General features: G+C 45.9%; 1 protein-coding gene across 1 annotated transcript in view; it reads left to right on the forward strand.

Moving 5' to 3' along the window:
• Tbxas1 (thromboxane A synthase 1) overlaps nt 1-24,669 on the forward strand; it is a 140,851-nt gene that overhangs the window by 62,199 nt on the left and 53,983 nt on the right. Inside the window, exon 5 of the mRNA XM_042677300.1 lies at nt 10,101-10,217. Within this exon, the coding sequence (XP_042533234.1) occupies nt 10,101-10,217 (117 nt within the window). The remainder of the gene's footprint in view (nt 1-10,100; nt 10,218-24,669) is intronic.

A 24,669-nucleotide genomic window follows, 5' to 3' on the forward strand; every position in this document is an offset into this window, starting at 1 on the left:
GAAGCTGGGCTCCGGTGGCTCACACCTGTAATCCTAGCTACCTAGGAGGCTGAGATCTGAAGATCGCGGTTCAAAGCCAGCCCGGGCAGGAAAGTTTGTGAGACTCTTATCTCCAATAAACTGCTAGAAAACCAGAAGTGGTGCTGTGGCTCAAGTGGTAGAGTGCTCGCCTTGAGCTGAAGAGCACAAGGACAGCGCCCAAGCCCAGAGTTCAAGCCCCAGGACCGACAAAAAAAAAAAAAAAAAATATGGGTGTGTGTGTGTGTGTGTGTGTGTGTGGAAACTGGGTCTCAGTAGTAATGGTCCTACACAGTGCTTGAACTTACTGTTGGCCTGGAGTTGGGGAAGCTGGGGGGAAGGGGTCATGAGAGACAGGCTGGTATTTAGCCTATGCCTGGTTGGTCCAGTTGGATGGGGACATGGGAGAGATAGGCCAAATCACACAACATGGTACCTCAGAGATAGTTTTAGTCCAAAATGGTGGGTGGGCAGAAGGAATGGGAAGCAAGGTGGAGTTCCCAATGTGTGCAGAGAAGAGGCACCAACCCCCAGGTCCTCATGAGCCACCCAGAGGTCAGCTCTCCACAGACAATGGGCCACACCATTGACTCACAAATGTCACATGAAAGCCATGGGAGAGATTTGGTGAGTGATTTTATCCAGTACCATAAACCCTCAAGGGTCAGCCTCTCAAAGAGAGCAGCATCTACTTGCATGGTGGGCGGAATTGTAAGAATGAGTCACATGAAGCCACGGCCTCCTTGGGCCTGGTCACATGACTCAGCATTGAGGCACAGGACTTACTGGAAGTCTTAGTCCCTGGCACCTTCAGCAATGCCAATCTGTCTCTGACTACACTGGCTCACCACAGTTCATTGACAAGGAGCACCCTATCCAGAGCTACAGGAAGATCAGCCCCGGCCCAGGGCCTCGGGGACCCTCCTGCTGATATGTACTGAGAAGATAAGGTCACCACGGCAAGTTTGTCATACCCCCTTTCAACTTGTCCCTGCCACCAACAGATTTTTGAAAATCTGTTCGTCTAGATCTCCAGGTAACCTCTTTAGCCCTTACATGAAAACATCCTGACACATCCGTAGTGTGTGCAGTGAAGATTCATGTGTGAGGACGGTGGACATGCATTCCCCAGGGAAGCCCGCCTTCCTTCAGTTGATGTTGTCATGGTTTTAGGCAATGCTAGAGTTTGAACTTAGAGCCTCACACTTACTAGGCAGGCTCTCTACTGCTGAGCCACTCCTCCAGCCCATTTTTTAAGAATAATTTTTATTCTCTTTAAGTAGTTGTACAAAGGGGTTACCATTCAACATATCAGTGCATGAGTACAATGCATCTGAATGAGTGTCTCCCACTCATCGTTCTCTACCCCATCCATCCCCTCAATTTTCCTAGCTTCATAGGGAATGGTATGATTCCAGCTCCCTTTTGCACTGATTATTTTGAGCTAGGTCTTGCTTTTTTTTTTGCCTGGGCTGACATACGGATCATGATCCACCTATTTTAGGACCCCTGTTATAGCTGGAAAGACAGGCCCACTCCACCATGCTCATCCCATGTTATAGGATCTGCAGGTCTTAATCCTGAAGAATTCAGTACCATTTTTTTTTTTTTTGGTGGCACTGGGATTTGAACTCAGGGCCTCACCCTTGCTAGCCAGGTGCTCTACCTATACCACAGCTCTAGTCCAGTCAGATAGATAAGAGTTCTTCCTGACAGAAGACAACACAAAACCCAAACCATGGGATCAACTGCATCACCCATCACCCCTCTTTCTCTGTCTCTGTCTCTCTCTTCTTGGGTGGATGTGGAAAATTTTGCAATGCACGAGAAACTTTTGGTCTGAGATGTGTGTTGCTCGCCCCCGGTCGGGCTGTCCACTGGGAGAGCCAGGTGACAGCCATACTGGGCTGCTTGTCTCCTGTCATCTTGCCTGTCCAGTTTCACCTGCTTCCTTCCGGTGCTGGAGAATCAGAACGCTGAAGTAGTTGCACTTGGTCTGCGAAATGTGTTTAGCTCTGAGTTTTCAACATGATAGCTAAGGGTGGAGCTCAGCATCTTTTTTGTCAGTTGTGGGGCCTGAACTCTGGGCCTGGGCACTGTCCCTCAGCTCTTCAGTTCAAGGCGAGCACTCTACCACTTGAGCCACAGAGCCACTTCCGGTTTTCTGAGTGGTTTATTGGAGATAAGTGTCTCACAGACTTTCCTGCCCGGGCTGGCTTTGAACCACAATCCTCAGATCTTAGCCTCCTGAGTAGCTAGGATTACAGGCGTGAGCCACTGACATCCGGCGAGCTCAGCATCTTTAAAGGCCCAGGGTGCCCGGGGGGCCTGAGAATGGAGAAGTGGACAGTGCTAAGTGGTATTGATTCTGAACGCTCAATATTCTTTCTGCCTTGCAGGACTTTTTCATTGTTTTAAATTCAGAACCTTGTTGAAAATGACTTCTTTTGTGTGTATGTGTGGTCTTAGTAAACCCTTGCTTCAACAGGAAGTTAACTTTGGGGATCTGAACGAGGGCCTCATGCTTGCTAGGCAGGTGCTGTACTGCTGAGCCACACCTCCAGCCCTGTTTTTTGCTAGCTATTAAACTGAGTCTTGCTTCTTGCTCAGGCGTGTACCTGTACCCCGACCCACCTATTTTAGACTTCCCATAGTTGCTGAGATCACAGGTGCATGCCTCCATATCCAGCTTCATTCCATGGAGATGGAATCTTTAGACTTGTCTGCCCAGAGTAGCCTCCCAATCTCAGGCTCCTGTATCATTTAGGATGACAGGCACAAACCATTACATCCAGCTTTCTTCTGTTGAGATGAGTGTCCTGAATTTTTCTGCTCAGGCTGACATCTAACCTTGATCCTCCCATTCTTAGCCTCCAACTGGCTAGGATTACAGGCACGAGCCATGGTTGCCCAACTTGATATTCATATTCTTGCCACCAACTAGAATGCTTCATGTGCAACAAGTTGGCAATGCAGGAATCACAGTATTCCTTGGAGTGGTTAATGGGGGCTCTCTCGCCCCCCTCCCTTCCCCGCCTCCCTCTCTCCTTGCTTGTTGCTCACCACTCTTGTGTGACTTTGGAAAACAGTTGGCTGCCCTCTTCAGGCATCTTGGAAACCAACCCGGTCTCAAGTCAAGGTTCTTGCCTGTTTCCCTTTTCCCATCTGTAGGTTCAGATTCCATACAATTTCCACATGATAATTTGCACAGTGAGTTACAGCTTTTTGCAGCACTGTGGGAAGCGTGGGTGGGCCTTGGTGGCTCTGCCAGGCTGTGGGCATACACTTTGGCCCATAATGAATGCACAGCACATGGCTACTTCCCCGTGCCAGCACAGACACAAACATGCAGGTTTTCTGTCATAACTTGCCCATCGAGACTGGCTGCATGACCATCCCAAGAGTCTCCTTGGCTGACCTATGAAGAAATTAGGCTTTCTTTGATGATGAGATCTTATAGGAAAGGATACACACATGCACATCTTCCCCAGGGAATCCTCACAGTTGGCCACCATGCAACCATTGCTGCATTTCAGGCCACATTCCTAACTCCCCGAGTGTTAGCCAAGGGTTGAGCGACAAGTGTTCACCTTACAACCAAGTGCGTGGTCCTTGAGGACCATGACTTCATTCTTGTTCTTTCTTCCTTTTGTAAGTTCTGGAGCTAGAGCTCAGGACCTCGTGGTCTCGCTTGGCTTTTTCAGGCACGGCTGACACTTCCACTGTGTGAGCCACACTCCATCCCAAATGATCATCTTTCATGGCTTCTGTTATTCTGTTTGAGAAACCAGGTCTACCTCCAAGGATATTCTCTACCAGCTTTCTTTGTTTTCCCCTTCCTCCTTGGGAGCACAGCCCAGCTCCAATTTCTGTGTATGCATGCTGGCATCCAGATGCCCCCCATGCAGCCTGTGGGGAGGAACACCCATTCTCACCTCACTGACCAGCGCCTTTGACCCAAATTCAGACTCCAGATGTGTGAGTTCATTTCTGGACTCTACTTTGTAGCCTTAGTCAATCTGTTTACCTTTGTGTAAATACCACACTCTGAAATATTATAGCTTCATAACAAACCCTGAATGATGGTAGAGCGACCCCCACAGGTCCATGTAGACCTGTTTTTGAGGCAGCTTGTCAATTTTTGAAGAATTGATATTACAACACTACTGACTTTTTCAACCCACAAGGCGGCCTTACTCCTGTTCATCTAGGTTTTCTTGAATTTAACTTGACAGTGCTTTACAGCGTCAATGTAGAGTTTTAATACATGTTTTGTTAAATTTGTTCCTGAGTATTTTGGTAGTTTTATAGGTGTTTGGAGTTTTTGTTTTTGTTTGTCACTCATGGGGCTTGAACTCGGGGCCTAGGTGCTGTCCCTGAGCATTTTTTTACTCAAAGCTAGTGTTCTACCCCTTTGAACTACAGCTCCACTTCCAGTTTGCTAATGGTTAATTGGAGATAACAGACTCACAGACTTTTCTGCCTGGTCTGGCTTTGAACTGTGATTCTCAGATCTCAGCCCTCTGAATAGCGAGGATTACAGGTGTGAACCATCAGCACCTGGCTGCAAACAAATATAAATATATATATATATATATATATATATTTTTTTTTTTTTTTTTTTTTTTGGTCCAGTCATGGGCCTGAACTCTGGGCCTGGGCACTGTCTCTCAGCTCTTCAGCTCAAGGCTAGCGCTCTACCACTTGAGCCACAGCACCACTTCCGGCTTTTTTTTTCTGCTTATGTGGTGCTGAGGAATTGAACCCAGGGCCTCAGGCATGCAAGGCAAGCACTCTACCACTGAGCCACCTTCCCAGCCCCAAACAAATATTTTTAAATACATGTCATGTTCTTCTGGAGGTGAAGTGATTGAATTAGAAGAGTTCTGGATTGAAAGTTGCCTAGTCCTTATTGAGATTTTCTGGGTACCCAAGCTTCAGTGCATAATTCCAGGGTGGAGATGGGGAAGATTCATTATTCCAGGCAGATTGGCTTCCCTTGGACTAATTTGGACTTTGGATGAGTAGGGTGGTTTCCCTGGAGATGAGCTGTAATGTCTCCCCTGGCTTCCACCATGAAACCTGATTCCACCCTCGGGGTCATGGAAGCAACTTAAACTCCCTCTTCTGTGTAATATGCAGGCAATAAATATTTATTGGGTACATTCCAAATGCCACTGTCTGATCTTCTACTTAAACATTCTAAAATCCAACCACCGTTTCACGTATTACATTTTTTAATGTCTTTTCATCATCTGACAGCACTTTTGAAATGGCCAGATTGCTGCTCTCCTTCTTATGGCTTGACACCCAGCAAGAAAACATTCCTATAACCATGGCAGCCAAACTTTACCATGAAAAAATGCACAGCTGAGCTGGGTGCCAGTGGCTCATGCCTGTAACCCTAACTCCTCAGGAGGGTGAGATCTGAGGTTCCCAATTTGAAACCAGTCCAGATAGGAAAGTGCATGAGATTCCTAGCTCCAATTAACCAGAAAAAAAAAGCCAGCAGTAAAGGAGTAGCTCAACTTGGAAAAACAATAGCCTTGAGTGGAAAAAGCTAAGGATAGCAAGGCCCTGAGTTCAAGCCCTGGGACTAGCACACATAGAAAAATGAGGCATAGTTCTAGTAGATGGACTAGGTTTACATCAGAGCAATGTCACAGCTGTATGGGAAAGGAGATATTGAAGGGTCTGATGACATCTCTCACTTGGAAGATAAGATTTTTTCCCCCAGTACAGTCATACTATTCAACACACATTATGTAGAATTGAACTTTATAACTTGAGGTAGGGAGGTAAGGTGGAAATGGGAAAGAACAATGGAAGAGAACATTGACCAAGATGTATTGTACTCATAACCTGACTTAGGGAATTGTAACCTTTTTGTGTAATTACTTAGTAAATTATTTTTTAAATGTGGAGAGTAAATAAACACAATTTTTATACACATATACCACACACACACACACACACACACACACACACACACACATACACACACACACACACACACACAAGTAATGCATAGTTTTAGTGAGACTCCTATCTTCAGTTAACCACAGAAACCTAGAAGTTGCACTATGGCTCAAAACAAATCAATAAATATTGCATGGACCAAGGTATGGTCTTTCAAGCCTATGACCCTTGCTAGTTGGCAGGTGAGATAAGGGGATCATGGTTGGAGCGAGGCCAGTCTGGGCAAAAAGAAGTTTGAAAGACTCCATCTTAACACACGTCTGTGGCCTAGTGAGCATAGTCACCCCCGTGTCGCTGAGAATGCACAAGTAGGAAGATTGTAGCCCTGACCAGCCTAGGCATAAATCAAGATCCTACACTGAAAACCACCAGTGCTAACTGGAGGTATGGCTTGAGTTTTAGGGCGCTTGCCTGGCAAGCATGAGGCCCTGAGTTCAATCCCCAGTACTACTAAAAGGAGGAGGAAGAGGAGAAGAAGGAGGAAGAGGAGGAGGGGGAGGAGAAGCAGCAGCAGCATTAGCAGAAGCATAGATCCAATCCTTAAGGAAGGCTCCCCGCTTGGCTCTTACCTGAAAGGTATTCTGTCTCATGAGAACATGTGAATCTTCATCCCTCTCTCCTCGTGAAATGGCTCATTGCTGTGGTACAGAATGGGACTTTGCCGTTCTATAAATATACATAATGTATGATTTCCTCTTTTGACTCTGGGACCTAAACAGCAGATTATGTTCCCAAAACTCCATAAAAACCATCATTTAGTGGCCGCGGCACTCCTAAAGAATTTCATTCTAAATATAGAGAGGTATCCCTCTGCAGAAAAAAAAAATTTGCCCAGCAACTTGGTTCTAATATATAATTAAATCCTCTGGATACTTTGCAGTGATGTTTTATGGCTTATTTTGAGTGTTCATATTTTATTAGAAAATTATAATTTTCTCCTAAATAGGAGTTCTTACAAGGCTTGAATTATGCTGGCTGGCTTCATGTTTCAACTATAATTAAAACAGTGAAAAGAAATAGCTTAGCCACACAGAGCACACGTGTTTCGGAGCAGAGCTAGATTTTGTTAACCCCTGTTTCTACATCCCTATGTCGGTGGGGCCAGGCTGCGTGAACAACTCTAGGCATCATTTGTGACTACTCAATGAATAGTGTGGCCTAGGGAGGAAAAAAGGCTCTTCCTCAGAAAAGTCTTCCTCACAAATCACCCCACGATACACCCCCACATCCCCTCCATTCATAAAAATGTTCCATTTCTAGCCAGGGGCTGGGGGCTCATGTCTGCTGCCCTACTCAGTCCTGCTCACCTACTCAGGTGGCTGAGATTTGAAGATCACAGTTTGAAGCCAGCCTGGGCAGAAGAATCCTTAAGATTCTTACCTCCAGTTAACCAGCCCAAAGCCAGAAGTGGAGGTATGGCTCAAGTGGTGGAAGGCAAAAAGTTTTGAACAGAAAGAGTCAAATGAGAGCACAGGGCCCTGAATTCAAGCCCCGGTACTAACACACACACACACACACACACACACACACACACACACACACACACACACACACACACACACACACACACACACACACACACACGCACACACAGTTCCCTTTTTCATAAATACCTGTTGGTTCATCCATGAGCTTATTCTGGTTCCTCACCAGACTGTGAACTCTTTGAGGGCCCGAGTAATCATTTTTAGTCAATAGTGCCTGTCCCTGGGGACAAATGATAGCTCTTGGTCTTGCTGAAGAAATTCAGGGGCAGACACACAGAGTTCAACAGAGTGAGATTTACTGAAGCAAAAGTGAGAGTAGACCCCCATAGAAGACTGCGGGTAGACATGCTGATCACGCGGGCAAGTGACCGGAGCCCTTGGCTTTGAGGGGCAGGGCTTAATGACTGAGCTAAGGACATGTACATAGTGTGACTATTACTAAGAACTGAGAGGACATTGCCACGTGATGCCCTGCATAAAAGATTCTATGGTAAATATTGTTAAAAATGGAAGGTCATTTTTCTGCATGCCAAAACTAGGGCTTGAACTCGGGGCCTGTATTGTGCTATCCCTTAAAAAAATATATATATATATACATATATATATGAATATGTATACATATGTATATATACACTTGTATATGTATGTATATATACATATATATTTCTTTCTAGCGATTGAGTAAAATGCCATTGTGTATACATACCACACTTTACTGACCTACTCATCTATTGTAGGGCATCTGGGCTGTTTCCATAACTTGGCTATTATGAATAGTGCAGCAGTAAACATGGATGTGCAGGTGTCTTTACTGTATCCTGACTTGTAATGTTCTGGGTAGATGCCCAGGAGTGGTATGGCTAGGTCGTAGGGAAGGTAGAGTTTTCTGAGAACCTCTGAACTGCCTTCCAGAGTGGCTGTACTACTAGTTTACACTCCCACCAATGGAGCATTATTGCACTGTTCCCCTTTCCCCACATCCCTGCCCACACTTGTTGTTATTTGGGTTCTTGATGTTGGACAAGCTAACTGAGGTGAGATAGAAATCTCAGAATTGTTTTGATTTGCATTTCCTTTATAAAGGACAGGGAAGTTGAACATTTCTTCATGTGTCCATTTGCCATTCTTCCTCCAAGAAGTCTCTCTTAAGCTCCTTTGCCCATTTATGGATTGGTTAATTAGTTTGGGGGTATTCATTTTGTAAGGTCCTTGTATAGTTGGGATATTAGGTCTTTGTTGGATGTATTGCTGGTAAAGATTTTCTAGTCTGTCTGCTATCTTTTTAGTTTAGTAACTATGTCCTTTACTGTAAAACTTCATTTTGATGTAACCCCATTTGCCAATTCTGTCTCCTATTTGCTGTGCCCTTGGGACTCTCTTCAAAAAGTTCCCACCTAAGCCTATCAGTTCTAGTGTTTCTCCTACTCCATCTTGCAATAGCTTCATGTCCCTTAGTGTTTTCGCTCAAAGCTGGTTCTCTACCACTGGAGTCATAGTTCTACTTTCAGCTTTTTGTTGGTTAACTGGAGATAGGAATCTCACAGACTTTCCTGCCAGGGATGGCTTTGAACCATGATCCTCCGGCCTCAGCCTCCTGAGTAGCTAGGATTACAGGTGTGAGCCACCAGCACTGCACTGATAGCCAAGTTCTTGACAGTTGTCTGAGCTTTCTAGGGAGACCTATACATAGCAAAGCAGCCCCGATGGGGGGAACCTACACAACAGAAAACACTTTTCTCCCACGTGAGACAGGACGTGTGTGATCAGGGTGCTGTGAGCTCTCTCTTTGAATCTCTTCTTGGAAAGACATGAATCATATCAGATTGGAGGCCCACCCTTATGGCCCTCATTTTACTTTTCTTACCATATTAAAGGTAATTATATGCAAATGAGGTCCCACTCTCAGGTTCCTGGGGGTGAGGAGTTCACTAAATGAAGTTGCAGCAGGCAGAGAGATACCACTCAGCCTATTACACACACATTGCACATTCCACCAGTGTTTGTTGACTGAGGGGGAAAAAGTGAATGAATGCTAGGAAACAGAAACACTGTAGCAGATGGGCTGTTGGAAGCAACTCTGCTGGCAAAATCTTTGGGAGGCCTCTCCTTTCCCCACTCCCTTTTCTCCACACCCACACCCCTAAAAATCCAGACACATGAGCCTTTCAATTCTGGGCTCCACCCAACCAATCCTGCCCCACAAACCCTCTGTATTGAAGTTCAGGCCTGATTCCCGGTCCTAGGACAGACGACTCATCTCCAGAAGCCAGTGCTGCACATACTCAAAGGGACCCTCTCTCAGTGGGGGACAGCAGAGCTCACCAGGGTGCTGGGATGTTTCTATGGTGACCAGCGGCTGCAACTGGGCAGAATTGGGCCAGCAGATCTGGCCCCTTGGCTGAGTCTTCCGTCATCACCTAGGAGTATTTGCAGCTTTCTTCTGCATCTTGCAAGAGAGATCTAAGTTTGGATCATTGGAGGATTTTAATCAGGATTTTTAACATGAACCTGTATTGTTACCTAGGTAGCTCTGTGTGTGTGTGTGTGTGTGTGTGTGTGTGTGTGTGTGTGTGTGTGTGTGTGTGTCCTAAACCTGTGCTCCATATTTTCCATCAGGTGTCAGGTTTGGAGCCCAAGCCAGTAGCCAACAGCATCCTATTCTTACGTGGGAAGAGATGGGAAGAGGTCAGAGGAGTCCTGACTTCTGCTTTCAGTCCTGAGAAGCTGAACGAGGTAAGACACAGCACACACTCTGTTTCCTATCCACCTATGATGGAGGGCCGGGCCAGGGTCCCTGCTGGTCCCTGCAGCACCTGCCTGCACTCTGCCCACTGGGTCTCGCCTCTCACTCTGGCAAAAAGTACAGGGTCTGGTGCCATCTTTCATTCCCAGCATCCCACAGGCCCCATTGGCGAAAATGAATTGTGAGTCAACAGTGCATAAGTACACAGTACTCTGCCCGTGTCCTGCAATGCTGCTTGGGGTGCTGGGCCAGCCAGGAGAAAACTGGAGCTATGTTACTTCTACTTCCTTCTCTAATAATCCCCTGGGACACCTGTTCAAGTGCAGGTTCTGAGTGAGAGCCTGCCTTTCACACGTTCTCTCTCTCTCTCTCTCTGTCTCTCTCTCTCTCTCTCTTTCTCTCTCTCTCTCATTTATCTTTTCCTTTTCATTTCACTGTGTGTGTGTGTGTGTGTGTGTGTGTGTGTGTGCGCGCGCGCATGTGCGTGTGCGCCACTACTGAGGTTTGAGCTCATATTCTTGCTTGACTTTTCCTGTTCAAGGCTGGCACACTACCACTTGAATCACACCTCCCTTTCCAGCTTTTTGCCTGCCTGGGCTGGCTTCTCACTGCGATCCTCAGATCTCAGCCTCCTGAGTAGCTAGGATGATAGACATGAGACATTGGTACCTAGCTCTCATTCTCTCTTTCTAAATGAAGCCTAGCTATGTAGTCTAAGCTAGCCTCAAACTCTTGATCCTCCTGCCTCAGCCTCCCAGGCACTGAGATATACCAGCATCCTTGGCTGGAAGTTTGCATTTCTTTCTAACTGCCCCTGGGTGAGGAGTAATGTCAAGTGAAGCACACACTACATAGTAAGGGAACTAAAGCAAATGCTGAGTCAAGTCTTTGTCTGGGGGTGATGGCTGCAGATGCTTCTGAGCAGAACCCTAAATGCACAACCAGTCGGGGTGTGTCCTTGGAGACCAAGGCTGAGGCACCAGCCGGACGCATTACCACCACCAGCTCTTTAGGACCTTGGGTTCATCTGGTTTCTCAACCAGTGGCCGTCCTTCCCCTCCCAGCTCACCTTCTCTAGCCTCTGTCCTGTCAGCTGGCCTGGGGTGGGGGTGGGGGCTCTTCAGATGCAAGGCTGGTGTGGAGTCTGTTGGTGTGACTTCTGCAGGAACTCACGAGTGAGCGAGGGCTCTGCTCCTCTGCTGTGGACTGATCAAAGGCCTTCCTGAGTTTGAGTCCAGGTCCACGCGCAGCCTCAGAGGCTGGCTGGACGTGCTGGGCTTTGGCCATCCACCAGGTCTGCCCCATGGTGCAGGTGCTTGGCTTCAGCAATGGATGCTCAGCTCGGCTTAGTCTGAAGCAGCTCTGCAGAAGTCCCCAAAGAGGAGCCGAAGGCCCCCATGTGTCCTGCTGTCAAATATGCGCAGAAGCCAGCGAGCCTGCCATTTCCCATCATTCTAGTTTGCAACACACAAGTAGCCCTGGAGCTTGAGCAGAGGGCTGAGGGCACCAGTGTGTATCAGTCACCCGTCTACAGGAAGACGCTTACCCCATGCCCGTGAAACAGATGCTGTGTCCCCATTTTACAGAGGAGGAAACTGAGGCCCAGAGGGAATACAATGCCCCCAGTCACACAGCTAGCATGCGGCAGAGCCGGGATTAGAATTCAGCTCCAGAGTTCTTTCCACCCGTGTGACTGCTTCTGACATTTTCAAATGGTGCCCTGGAGTCCCAGGGCTATCCTGAGGGCGGAGTGTCACCTGCCTGGGGAGGAAGAGGAAGCGGAATCCCTGGGTCTCTGAGGAAAGCTAAGGGGTCAGAAGCCACTCTCCTCTATTTTCTACCTAAGTTTGGGAACAACTAAGGTACGGAACTACGCCTGGAGTTTTAGGTAGAGGAAGAAAAAAAATGTCCTCCTATCTCACCTGTGTGAGAAACTGAACCTTGTTCAGGTGAGTGTACTATTCCTTTAGCCCAAACGGGACCATCACAAGCTCTCCCAGGACCCCTCCTGGAATATCCTGCCCGGACTGGCCCGCACTCTGCGCATGGTTAGTCTCTTTCCCCAGGCTCCGTGGGCTCGGGGTGACGGAGGAGAGACCCAGCAGCCGGCTCCGCCACAGCTCCATCCGAGGCATCTGGGAAAACCTCTGCTGCCTGAGTTCTTCCTTGAAATTTGGATTCAGTTGGCATGGTTCAGAGGCAGCCTGGGCTGGTTCTCCAAGCTCCTTAGGAAATTCGAATAGAAATCCAGCCCTGAGAACCTCTATAAGGAGGGGTCCCCACAAGGAAAGGCAAGTCCGCTTCTGCTGCAACCATCACCCCACCCTATATTAGCCTGTGTAATATACTGAGGTTTCAGGGAGGAATTTGTTCACAAGAAGATCCTGCTTTCCAAGTGTACCATGCCCTGTTGTGCAGCTCGTGTGCAAGCTGCATGGGGTTACCTCCCACACATGCAGTCTCCCAGCTCCTCACTTCATGGCATTAGAGACTTACGCGGAACCTAAGAGACAAGGCATGGAGGGAGAGGGAGCCAGAGACAGAGGCACACAGACACAGAGAGAGACAAGACAGAGACAGAGACACAGAGACACACAAAGACAGAGACGCAGAGATACGTGGAGACAGAGACAGACATGTACAGAGACAGAGACATAGAGAGACACACACAGACACACAAGAGATACACAGGTACACACAGACACACCGAGACAGAGACACATGGATAGAAACAGAGACAAAGGGAAATAAGAAACAGAGAGAGGGAGAAGGGAGGAAAGGAAGAGTGCAAAGGAGAAGAAAACAGAGAGAAATTTCAGACAGGAACTCCCTAGATGTTGCTCCATTTTTTTCTCTCCTCCAAATGGTTGCACGTAGGCCCTTGGATTTCCATTCAAAAGCAGCCACTGGCATGGGACTGGGGGCAGGTAGACATCTGGTGTCCTCCCCTCTCTGAGCGCTTAGGCCTGGTGGGTTTAGGTGGCTGGGGAGTATCTCAGAGCATCCTGGAGACGAAGCTGGCTATGCAGATCTGGAGCTCAGACCAGGGAGGGGCAGGAGGGCCCCATGAGCCCCGTGAGGTCACCTACAGAGGGAAGGGATGGGGGGGGGAGACGGGAATGGCTGAAGGACCCTGAAGAGAACATGTTTAAAGGACAAGGGCAGAAGCTACAAAGTAGACTTAGGAAAAGTAAGCCAAGATGGAAAGCAGGAGGACGTGAAGGGGCAAAGCATTTCAAGGAGGAAGGAGCAAGCCATAGTTTTAAATGCTGCTAAGCTGGTGAGATGGTTTCATGCTCCATAGACCACGTGCCTGTGGGTTTTCCCCACCCATTAAACGAACGGTGCCCGCTGCGTCGGAAGGAGGCTGTGCTTGCTGTTCTCAACCAGAAAATCCTCACTCATCATTTTGAGCCACATGTTAGGGTCCAAGATAGGCCAGGAAGTGATTTCCATCCTGTGGAAGGGGGAAGAGGAGAGAAAGGCAAGATGGACTGGGTGACTGGCAAGAATCTGATCACCTCCTTCCCCAGTAGAGCTGGCCCTGCTGGTTTCTAGATGTTTCTTTGGACTTTAGCCTCCCAGCTGCCTTTGATCTCTAGAACACTGGTTCTCACTGTGGGGAACCAAGAATCAGAATCAGCTTGTTAAATACCTATCATTCTAAACCAGGTTCTGATGGCTCATGCCTCTAGTTACCTAACTGATTGGAAGGCTGAGGTCAGGAGAATTGAAGGTCAAGGCCAGCCTGGGCAGAGAAGTTCACAAGATTCCCTTTCAACCCATAGTTTGTTATAGTAAGGTGCACCTGTTATCCCCAATTTAGTGGAAAACTGAGAATGAAGGTTTGTGGTTGCAGGCTAGCCTGGCTTTGGGGGCGGGGACTTCAAGATTCTATACCTATAGAGAGAACAGACTCTGTGGCCTACATTTGTAATCCCAACAGCAAGGGAAAACCTAAATAAGTGGGTCAAGGCCCAGGGTTAAGCCCAGACAGGAAGCGAGACCCTATCTAACCCTTGGAAAACAAGCCAGAGGAGTAGCTCAGCAGGCTCTGATCACCTCCTTCCCCAAGAAGTGCCAAGTGTGAGACCTTGAGTACAAAGCCAATACCAGAAAAAAGAATCCTCCTTCTCATCACCCCAGACCATACAGAGTCAACATGTCAAAGGGTAATGAGAACCCGGAGGCTTTACAAACGCCCTGCATGCTTCTGCTGGGAGCCAGCATGCACAGCTCCTGTATTCTGTGTTCCGCCATCTGACTCTTACTGTCTCCTCTCACTGCTTTCCCAGGCTGAGCGCCAGGCCCCAGACCTTGCCACTCATTTACTTCTTTATTCAGCTGTCTAGGACTAGCATTCCGTTTAGCTTACTTTTTATTGTGCTCCCTGGATATCTCATCTTGCTAGGTGTTGGCTTCAGGGAGAACAAAGTTTTCTCTTTTATTTCTTCCTCACCTTTAACTACACATACTAGAGACACAATAGGCACTCAGTATTGATCCCTGAGTGGATGAGTAAAGACTTGAAAAACTGACAAGCTTTATGCCAATTCTAAGTCATGACATCCAACAAGATGAATGGCTAAATAAGAGAGAATTCTTTTTTTTTTTTCCTAAGAAAAAGCTAAAGGTAGACATCAGCAGCAACTAAGTATGCAGGAATCAGAGATCTGAGGATCACAGTGCAAAACCAGCCTGAGAAAACAAATCCACGAGACTCTCATCTCCCAGTTAACCAGCAAAAAGACAGAAATGAAGGTATAGCTCAAGTGGTGGAGCACTAGCCTTGAGGAAAAAAGCCAAGTGAGAGTACAAGGCTCTAAGGTCAAGCCCTAATACAAAGAAAGAAAGAGAGAAAGAAAGAGAGAGAGAGAGAGAGAAGAAGGGAGGAAGAGAAGGAAGGAAGGAAGAAAGGAAGAAAGGAAGGGAAGGAGAAAGAGAGGAAAGAAAAAAAGAAAAGAAAAAAGGAAGGAAAAGAAGCAAAGCAAAGCTAAATGTGGGCCTGGTGGTATACTTGAGAGGTTAAAGGGAAGGACAAGTCTAAGGCCAAGCTGGGCTTACCAAGCAAGACAAAAAAGGAAGAAGTTAAATAAAAGGAAGTGACAAACCATTGGCTTTGTCTTTAGAGAATCCTAGTGTGTGCATATAAAAATAGAAGAGGCAGATCACAACCACAGAGGAAAGTGAGGACCAGACCAGGTATCAGCATCGAGGTGCTGACCCACAGGTACAAGCCACGAGGACCTTAGCCTCTTTTCCAGGAATTACCAGCATCTCTACACCTTTCTGAACTCCAGAGAGGCCTTGGGGCTTTTATCATCAAACTTCAGAGTGAATTTTTTAAGTAAAAGTTGTTTTTCCATTTAGAATCTTGGGAGCTATGTCTCTCTCCTGTGCCTCTAGGTGTCATAAATATCAACGGGTCTGGGTGGCACTACCTTTATTTATATAATATTAGGCAGCCTCACTCAGCATTATTTCATGAGATCATATGTGTGTGTGTATATAGCATTTATATGTGTATTGTGTGCCTACATATCCATATACATGGGTGTATAAGGCAAAAACATTCATGTACATATAAAGAGCATATATATGTGTGTGTCTATGTGTATGACATTTATTCATGTGTGTGTGTGTGTGTACGTGTGCGTGTGTGTGTGTGTGTGTGTGTGTGTGTGTGTGTGTGTGTGTGTGTGTGGTGCTGAAGCCAAATATCTATTTAAAGTTTAATTGGCTTTTGGCTTTAGTCTTACCAGGGATAATACGTAGCAATAGAGAGCTGGTGAAAATTTGATGGGTACATCCCCAATTTGGGGGGATGAGACCATTAGAATCATAGTTCAGTGATGGATCAATTATTACTGTTTATCTGCAAAGATTGATCAGCATTGCCTGGAAAGCCATTTATTTGCTTGGAAAACTTTACTTGGTTAACCTGTCAGAGTTTTCACCCCACGCCCCAAAAGAATTCATGTTTTTTAAAAAGGGCAACCAGAAGACTTATTTAGATTTCTATAATCACCTTTTTTTTCTGGATTCTTCACCAAAGTCTGTGAGTGACAAATTCTGGGATTGGATAAAACTTTCTTGTAAAGCAGGAAGTAAATGGATTTTAATTTCAGGAGCTGACATTGAGGCTACATTAGTCCTTCTCTGAGGGAAACATAAAGCACAGCGTCCCCTGGGGACTCAGGTTAGTCTTTATTTCTAAATGGAATAATTCATCTGAAAGGGGAGAGCACGGTGAAATCTAGACATTTGTATATTCCTCCAAGCAGCTCTGACTTGAACAGCAGTAAGTCAATAGGAAGAACTTTTAGAGACTCTTCTTATGTTTTTTGAGTCAGCACAAAAGTGGTAGGTGAGCACACTGAAGAGAAAATAATCTAAGCTTTCCTGAGATGATGCTGACCTCCAAGTTATGCACGGCTACTGCTATGACTTGAGTCTTGGACCTCCCAAAGGCACTATGGGGAGATAGTAGAATTGCTAAGTGGTGGGTCCTCGTTGGAGGTCTTTAGGCCATACTCATAGGAGCGTGTCCTTGAAGGACATTGTGAGACCTCTGCCTCTCTTCTGGCTTCCTGACCGTGTAGTAAACAGTGTTGCTCTGCCACACATTCTTGCCATGATATGCTGCCTCATCACAAGTTTAAAAGAAATGGGGTCAGGGCTGGGAAGGTGGCTCGGTGGTAGAGTGCTTGCCTTGCATGCATGAGGCCCTGGGTTCGATTCCTCAGCACCTCATAAGCAGAAAAAGGAAGAAATGGCACTACGGCTCAAAGTGGTAGAGCGCTAGCCTTGAGCTGAAGAGCTGAAGGACAGTGCCCAGGCCCAGAGTTCAAGCCCCATGACTGACAAAATGGGGTCAAATATATGGACCAGAATCTCCAAAACTGTGAGTCAAATTAAACCTTTTCTCTATGTAAATTATCTCAGATTTTTTTCTGGTCCTGGGGCTTAAACTTAGGGGTTGGGTGCTGTCCCTGAGCCCTTTTGCTCAAGCCTAGCCCTCCACTGCTTGAGCCACAGCTCCACTTCCTATCCCAGATATTTTTTTTAGAGTGACAGGTAGCTGTGTTAACTAACACAACTACCGAAGAGAAGGATTTGAAATTATGAAGGATGAAAAGGCCCCTGTAATCAAATAATTTAATGAGATATTGGAAACCATCTTTGAGATTCATCATCTACTTTAGCACATTAAAATTTTTTGTTTCACTTTGTTTATTCTGGATTCAAAGAAGTCTTCAAAAGATGAGAACAGGAAGGTTCACTTCCCACTTAGTTATTAAGAGAAACAAGGCTAGTGAGTTCTGGACCTTTAAAGTTAGCTTCCATGTTGATCTTTATTTCCCGGTATCTTCCAGAAGAGGCCAAGCTTGAAAGCAAATAGAGCATGGATGCAATCCAATATGGCAGCCTATTAGTCAGCTTGATGTCCTTCCAATAAATTATTTGAGTTAACTAACTTACAAGGAGAAAGGCTTATTTAGCTCACAGTTTTGTAGGCTTAAAGACCAAGACCGGGCAGCCCTATTGGTTTGATCTCCAGGGAGGAAAAGAAGATTGAAGCACATCATATCAGAGTGTATATAGGAACAAAGTGGCCCTATCTGGAACTAGAGACATCGAGAGAAAGAGAGAGGTAGAGGAGAGACTAAAGTACCTCAGTCCCCTTTGAAAGCATGATCCCAATAACATAAAGACCTCCCACTATGTCTAACCCACAGCCCTTCCAGTACCATCACTCTGAGGGCCAGGGATTTGTACATGAACATTAAAGTGTCCAAACCATTTCAGGTAGCTTGTATGCCCTCAGTCCTGAAAGCCCAACATAAACAATGGGCATTGCCATATTCAGCTAGATAACCAAGGGCTGACACTGCCACCGAGCAGACGTTATAAAAGACCATCCAGCTTCCTAGACGGGACGCTGAGGGTGTCTGTGTCACCAAAGAGTGAGTGAGCTGCCCCATCACAAGGCCTAGGTACCCACTTTCCCCCATGTCAGACAAACAGGGAAGAGGCTGGCATCTCTCAGAGCACAGAGAATCTGGTACTCCGCCTAATTTTTCACTTTCTTCCAGATGTTTCCTGTCAGGAAGGCACGGTCAATAATGTATGAATCTTAGAGACAGAGGCAGATGTGCTTATTTTTCCCAATAGGCCTTTGCTGCCTTGGAGAGAAGACATATTACTCAAGAATGACTTCAATTTAAGAAAAAAGAATTTTTTTTCAGTTGGTATAGCCAGCTTAGGAACAAATGGCTAGCAAAGACCATTTCAGTGCAAAAGTCTTCGCAGAATTACAGTCCTCATCACAGTTTTGTTTGGTCTTTAAATTTCCCCTGGAAACTCTTCAGACAGTCACGTGCAATGCCTTCTAAGGCAGAATGCGCATTTCTAATCATGTAGACCAAGCAGCTTGCTCTACACCAGCCTCGAGCAGTCTATTTTTTTACTATCTGCTTTTATTTCTTAATCCTTCTGAACAATAAAAATGAAAGTCATTATAACCAAGTGTGACTGTGGCAATAAATACTTCAGAATCTAAAAAATACATTGTCCTTGTCTGACCAGTTGCCCATTTTCCAGAATGTCTGGGTATTTATCTAGCAGCAAGAGATCATTATCTGGTGACACAGTTGTATTCCACTGACACCTAATCTCCTAATTAAAATTGGGATAATGATAGACTGTTTAAGTCCTTGTTTAAAAAAATACTCCTTTTCCATTTACATTGAAAAGAAAACACACTCCTCCTTGTAGGAACCCCATCCCGGGTGATAAGATGGCTTGCCTTTGCCAGAATCATAATGTCACTCCAACTTCGCTGCTGGTTAAATCTAAAAGAGCATCTCAATGTGCCTCCTAGCTTGGACGTTGCTTGGCAACACCAGCAGCCACCTCCTCATCAGGGTGAGTTCTAATTGGCCACAACTCTTGACAGAAGTCACTGACTTATTAGAAACAACACATGATTATTCGCCTAGATGACTGGAGCTGATACTTAGCTGGGAGTTGTGCATCAAAATGAGTTGTGGTTGTTTTTAATATCTGGATGGCTTTTAGCAATGGTGTGGGCAAGGAAATGATGTTTGATTTGCTAGAATTAATTTCTCATTTGTTAGTCAATAGTTCAGAGTACATTAAAGTATTCATTTTTCATTTTCTTTCATGCCATATTGGTACAAAATAAGCTAACCTTCAGTAGTTCACTCTTACTGACTCAGAAAACTCCCTTTGAAAGCACTTGTAAAACACTGTTGCCTGTAGGTTTACTGCATTCATACAACTTTCCATCGCTATCACAGATATCTGACATGATCAACTTACTGTTTTTGAGGTTTCAGTCTGTGATCAGCTTTTAGGTCTCTGTTGGGGGGAGAGGCACATCATGATAGAGCTCATGGCAAAGGACAAACCCCTCCAGCAGCAGAGAGGAAGTGGTTTTAAAAACTTTAAGAAGCCAGGTGCTGTGGCTCACACATGTAATCCTAGCTTCTCAGGAGGCTGAGATCTGAAGATCATGGTTCAAAGCCAGCCCAGGCAGAAAAATCCATGAGAGTCTTAACTCCAATTAACCACCCCAAAAAAAACCATTAGTGATGCTGTGGCTCAAGTGGTAGAGTGCTCACTTTGAACTGGGAAGCTCAGGGACAGTGCCCGGGTCCAGAGATCAAGCCCCAGGACCGGAAAAAAAATTCCTTTAGAAACACACTCCCACGGGCTGGGAAAGTGGCTCAGTGGTAGAATGCATGCACAAGGCCCTGGGTTCGACGATTCCTCAGCACCACATAAGCAGAAAAAGCCAGAAGTGGCGCTGTGGCTCAAGTGGTAGAGTGCTAGCCTTGAGCTGAAGAGTTGAGGGACAGCGCCCAGGCCCAGAGTTCAGGCCCAACGACTGACCAAAAAAATTTAAAAAAAAAGAGCACACTCCCAATAATCTGAAGACTTCCCACTAGGCTTCACCCCTTAAAGGTTCTACCACCTCTCAAGAACACCAACAACTGAGGATCAGACTTTTAACACAGGGACAGAAAACAATAGCAACTGAATGAACACCAAATAGAAATGTTAAATTCTTCTAATCATACATACTTCCTGCTTCCTGTCTGTGAGAAGGTCACTCTGGAGAAGGCTAACAATGTACATGAATAATTTGTTATTTCACGAGGACAAGTAGTGGAAGTGGTGACAAAGCCCTTGGCCTGTTTTGAGGACTAAAAACCATATTGGAAATACAGGGAGTTATCTTCAAACTGAGCCACAAAGAGACTACTGAGCTGAAAGCTGATGCTGCAGAGAGAAGGTGCCTAGCAGGTGGAACAAAGGCATCTGGAAAGATAGTGCCAGTGAGGAGAGGCTAGGCGAACACAGACTGCTGGGATCACAGTGTGCATGGGAGGAATGATAGAGAGAGGGAGAGGGAGAGGGACAGAGACAGAGACAGAGAGAGAGAGAGAACTGGGAAAGTGGGTGAGGCACATGGAAGAGGCCTTTCTACACTGAGTAAGCATTTTGCACACACTGCACTGGAGATGCAGAAGCTATTAAACACTTGTAGCTAGAGAATTGACCTGCCCCAAACTCTCCTGAAGGAGAGAAGATTCTGTTTCAGCTCTTCAGCCTCCAAGATGCCAGGCATTCCCCAGACCCAGAAGGAGACGGATCGTTCTGCAGCAGATGAGGGGAAAGGTAAATTGTACCTCCAAAGTGTCCTCTTTGCGATAGGGAATGGGGCCAGGCTCCCAGGGACCAGGGTGGCCATTTCTAATTAGGCTCTTTTCTGCATCTTTCTTCATGCATAGATAAATGAATCACCTGGGCAACATATCTATCTGTGAGATTCATCTCAGCTTAGAAATGTAAGGTAGCCCACGTACGCACACACACGCTTGCACACACACGCACACACACACACACATACACAAAACCCTCTTCCTGCATAGGATATGTTTCCCTAGGCTTCAGAGAGATGACATTCTCCAAACTACCAGATATCCAAAGGCTTAAATGATGAAGACTTTTTCTTTCTCAAGTTCCCAAACATTAGATCTGCATAGAATGAAATTACAACCTAGATTTGAATGCAGTGAAGGCAAAGAGAAGATGGGCCCTGCTATTTGTTGGAAAGCAGAGATTTGGAGTTCTCTTCTCACTTTCATTAAATTATTCAAGCACACATTTCACCACATTTGGTCCTTTAGGTTCTCATGTAATTCTGAAGTCAGTGTGTCTCTCAGAGACATGACAGAAGCTCTTTTAGGGGTGAGAGGGATTGCTGCAAATGGTTGGGCCCAATAATCCCATCCCATATTAACTCAAAAAGATGGCTCCTCTTCCCATGGTCTGAACCCATGCTTAGTGGCCTCCTTTGGAATCTCCTAAGTCAATAGAGAGGGACATCACAGATGTTAGTGGGTTGAGGATCCAAACTCAGAGAAGCTCACCATGCCCAAATGAGCAGATAGAACAGTAGCATCTCAAAGTATGGATCTCAAACCTTTCCTTCCTTCCTTCCTTCCTTCCTTCTTTCCTTCCTTCCTTCCTTCCTTCCTTCCTTCCTTCCTTCCTTCCTTCCTTCCTTCCTTCCTTCCTTCCTTCTTTTCTTCCTCTCCTCCCTCTTTTCTTGTGATACTAGGGCTTGAATTCAGTCTTTAATTTGCTGGGCTGATGCTCTACCACTTGAACCACTCTATCAGCTCTTTTTGTTTGGGTTATGTTTGAAATAAGGTTTTTCTTATATGCCTAAACTGGCTTGGACTGTGATCCTCCTATTTGTGCTTCCTGATGATGGAGTCTTGTAAACTGTTTTTGTTTTTTGTTAATCCCCTGGACTGCTCTCAAACTGCAATCTCCTGAGCTGTGCATTCCAAGTGTCTAGACTTACAAGCTTGAGCTGCAACTTACAGCCTGGATCTCGGACCTTTCATTCAGAAACTGCTTCTAGCAAACTACATGTGTCCATACAAAGACAGAGAGCCTCAGTCTACTGGTGTGTCTTGGGAGATTTCTGTATCAATGTTCTCAGGAAACCCTCAGTCTATTAGTTATTTCTTAGTCTATCAGTCATTGCTTAGTTCAAGCCCAAGTACTGGCACCAAAAAAGAAGAGAAGGAAGAAGAGGAGGAGGAAGAGGAAAAAGAAGAAAGAAGGAGGAGGAGGAGGGAGGGAGGGATGGAAGGAGGAAGGGAGATTGACACAGAGAGAGAGGAAAGAAGGGAGTAAGGGAGGAAGGAAAAGAGGAAGGAAGGAAGGAAGGCAGAAAGAGAGAAAGAAAGAAAGAAAGAAAGGTAGGAAGGAAGGAAGAAAGAGAGAGAGAAGGAAAGAAAGAAAGAGAGAAAGAAGGAAAGAAAGAAAAGGAGAAAAGGAGAGAAAGAGAAAGAAAGAGAGAGAACTAAAGAGAAAGAAGAACGAAAGAAATCATAACCTGAACAAAACAGGACTGGAGGTGTGGCTCAGTGGTAGAGGTCCAAATTCCAGCGCTGTCCAAAAAAAACAAATCTAGGTACTTAAATCATATACTGAAGTCCAGATTAAGCAAGAACTTGTTTCCTTGAAGAATTTTCTTCCGACTGAGGACGGTGCTTTATCCTCAGCACGCACCGCTAGTTACCAAATAGCTGCCCTGCCACACATTTGGCACCTCTCCACTAGGAGGCTTCCAATGTGAGCAATGAGACAACCAAATGGGAAATATTCTCTAAGCTTGGCTGTTGGACTGACACCCTGGCCAGCTTGGTCAACTTGGGATATTGTGGCAACATATGACAGGCGGACTTAGACTACAGACACTATTTTCTCACAGTCTTGAGGAAGCTGGAGAGCAGAGTTCCAGCATTGCGGGTTACTGATGAGGTCTCTTCTTAACTTGTAGGTAGAGGCTATCTTGCTATGTGCTCAGGAGACTTTTGTGAATGGGTGAGGAGGGAAGAAAGAGAGAGATCAACAGATAGACCGAGAGACAGAGACAGAGACAAGGGGGGATGAGAGGGAGAGAGATAGACAGACAGAGGGGGAAGGGAGAGAGATAGAGACAGAGAAGGGCGAAAGAGGAGAGAAAGGGAGAAAGGGGAAACAGGGAAAGAGAGAGGAAGAGAGGGGGAGAAAGAGAGGGAAGAGCAGGAAGGAGAAAGAGAGAGGAAGAGAGAAGGGGAAACAGTGATAAAGGGGGAGAGGGAGAGAGAGAAAGGGGAGAAAGAGAGGAAAAAGAGAGGAAGAAAACTGGCGTCTCTTCTTATAAGGCTATGAGTCCTCTTATCAGGACCATAATCTTCTGGCTTTCCCTGGGAAGCCCTGCAGCTACCCTAGGAAATAGAACAACTTAAGAACTAGAAAACCGGAAGTGGCGCTGTAGCTCAAGTGTAGAGCACTCTCCTTGAGCTGAAGAGTTGAGGGACAGAGCCCAGGCCCAGAGTTCAAGCCCCATGACTGACAAAAAAAAAAAAAAAAGAACTTCAGAGAGCCAGGCGCTAGTGGTTTATGCCCGTAATCCTATCCACTCAGGAGGCTGAGATCTGAGGATCGTGGTTCAAAGCTAGCCCGGGCAGGAAAGTCTGTGAGACTTATCTCCAACAGCCCACCAGAAAACCAGAAATAGTGCTGTGGCTCAAGTGGTAGAGCATTTGCCGTGAGCTGAGGGACAGTGCCCAGGCCCACGACTGACAATAACAACAACAACAAAAAAGAATTTCAGAGAGACACGAACACTCAGACCATAATAATTCTCAAAAGGAAGTCATTTTTTTCAAACCCTGTAATATTAAAAGTGTATATGATTGAAAGTACAACCTATGTGTGTGCTGAAAAAAAAAAGAGCAGCACAAAAATAACGATCACTTTGCCCACAAAGATAAAGGCATATATTAGAGTCTTCCATTAAGCTGGGAAGGATAAAATGCTGTGTACACGTGTGTGCACATGACCCATCGCCTGAGTGTCCACAAGCCTAGGGGAGAAGCTGTGGGTTTGTCTGAAGATCTGGTGAGCCCATCAACCAGAGCTTTTGTTTGTATGCAACTCATGTAGGAATGACTATTCTGTAACTGCAGTGCGTAATGCAAGGACGTACGTCTGCAAGGAGGGCTATTGGCCAACACACAGATCACGCCTTGCTGTCTGTCTTGTAAGATTTTTCTCCACATTGCCTTTTAAAAACATTTTTCATATTACAGGCCCCATCTTATATCGCATTAACCCAAATAAAAATGTCATCATCCATTCCCTTTGACAGACAACAGGCAGAACAGAGGGGAGAATTGCAGTCACGCCAGCCAGCAACAAAGCATTGCAGTCCAAAGCACGCGCAAGGAGCAACGGGAGGCAGGCCTCTCCTTGCATTGTCCTGGCTGCACACAGATCCAGTGGTCGCCATTAACACACAGGACATGCTTGGGGGTGAGCGGGCGGCATCAATCATATTTCATACCA

Source organism: Dipodomys spectabilis, unplaced genomic scaffold (assembly GCF_019054845.1).
Source record: "Dipodomys spectabilis isolate Male_0828 unplaced genomic scaffold, ASM1905484v1 ptg000034l, whole genome shotgun sequence".
Classification (NCBI taxonomy): domain Eukaryota; kingdom Metazoa; phylum Chordata; class Mammalia; order Rodentia; family Heteromyidae; genus Dipodomys; species Dipodomys spectabilis.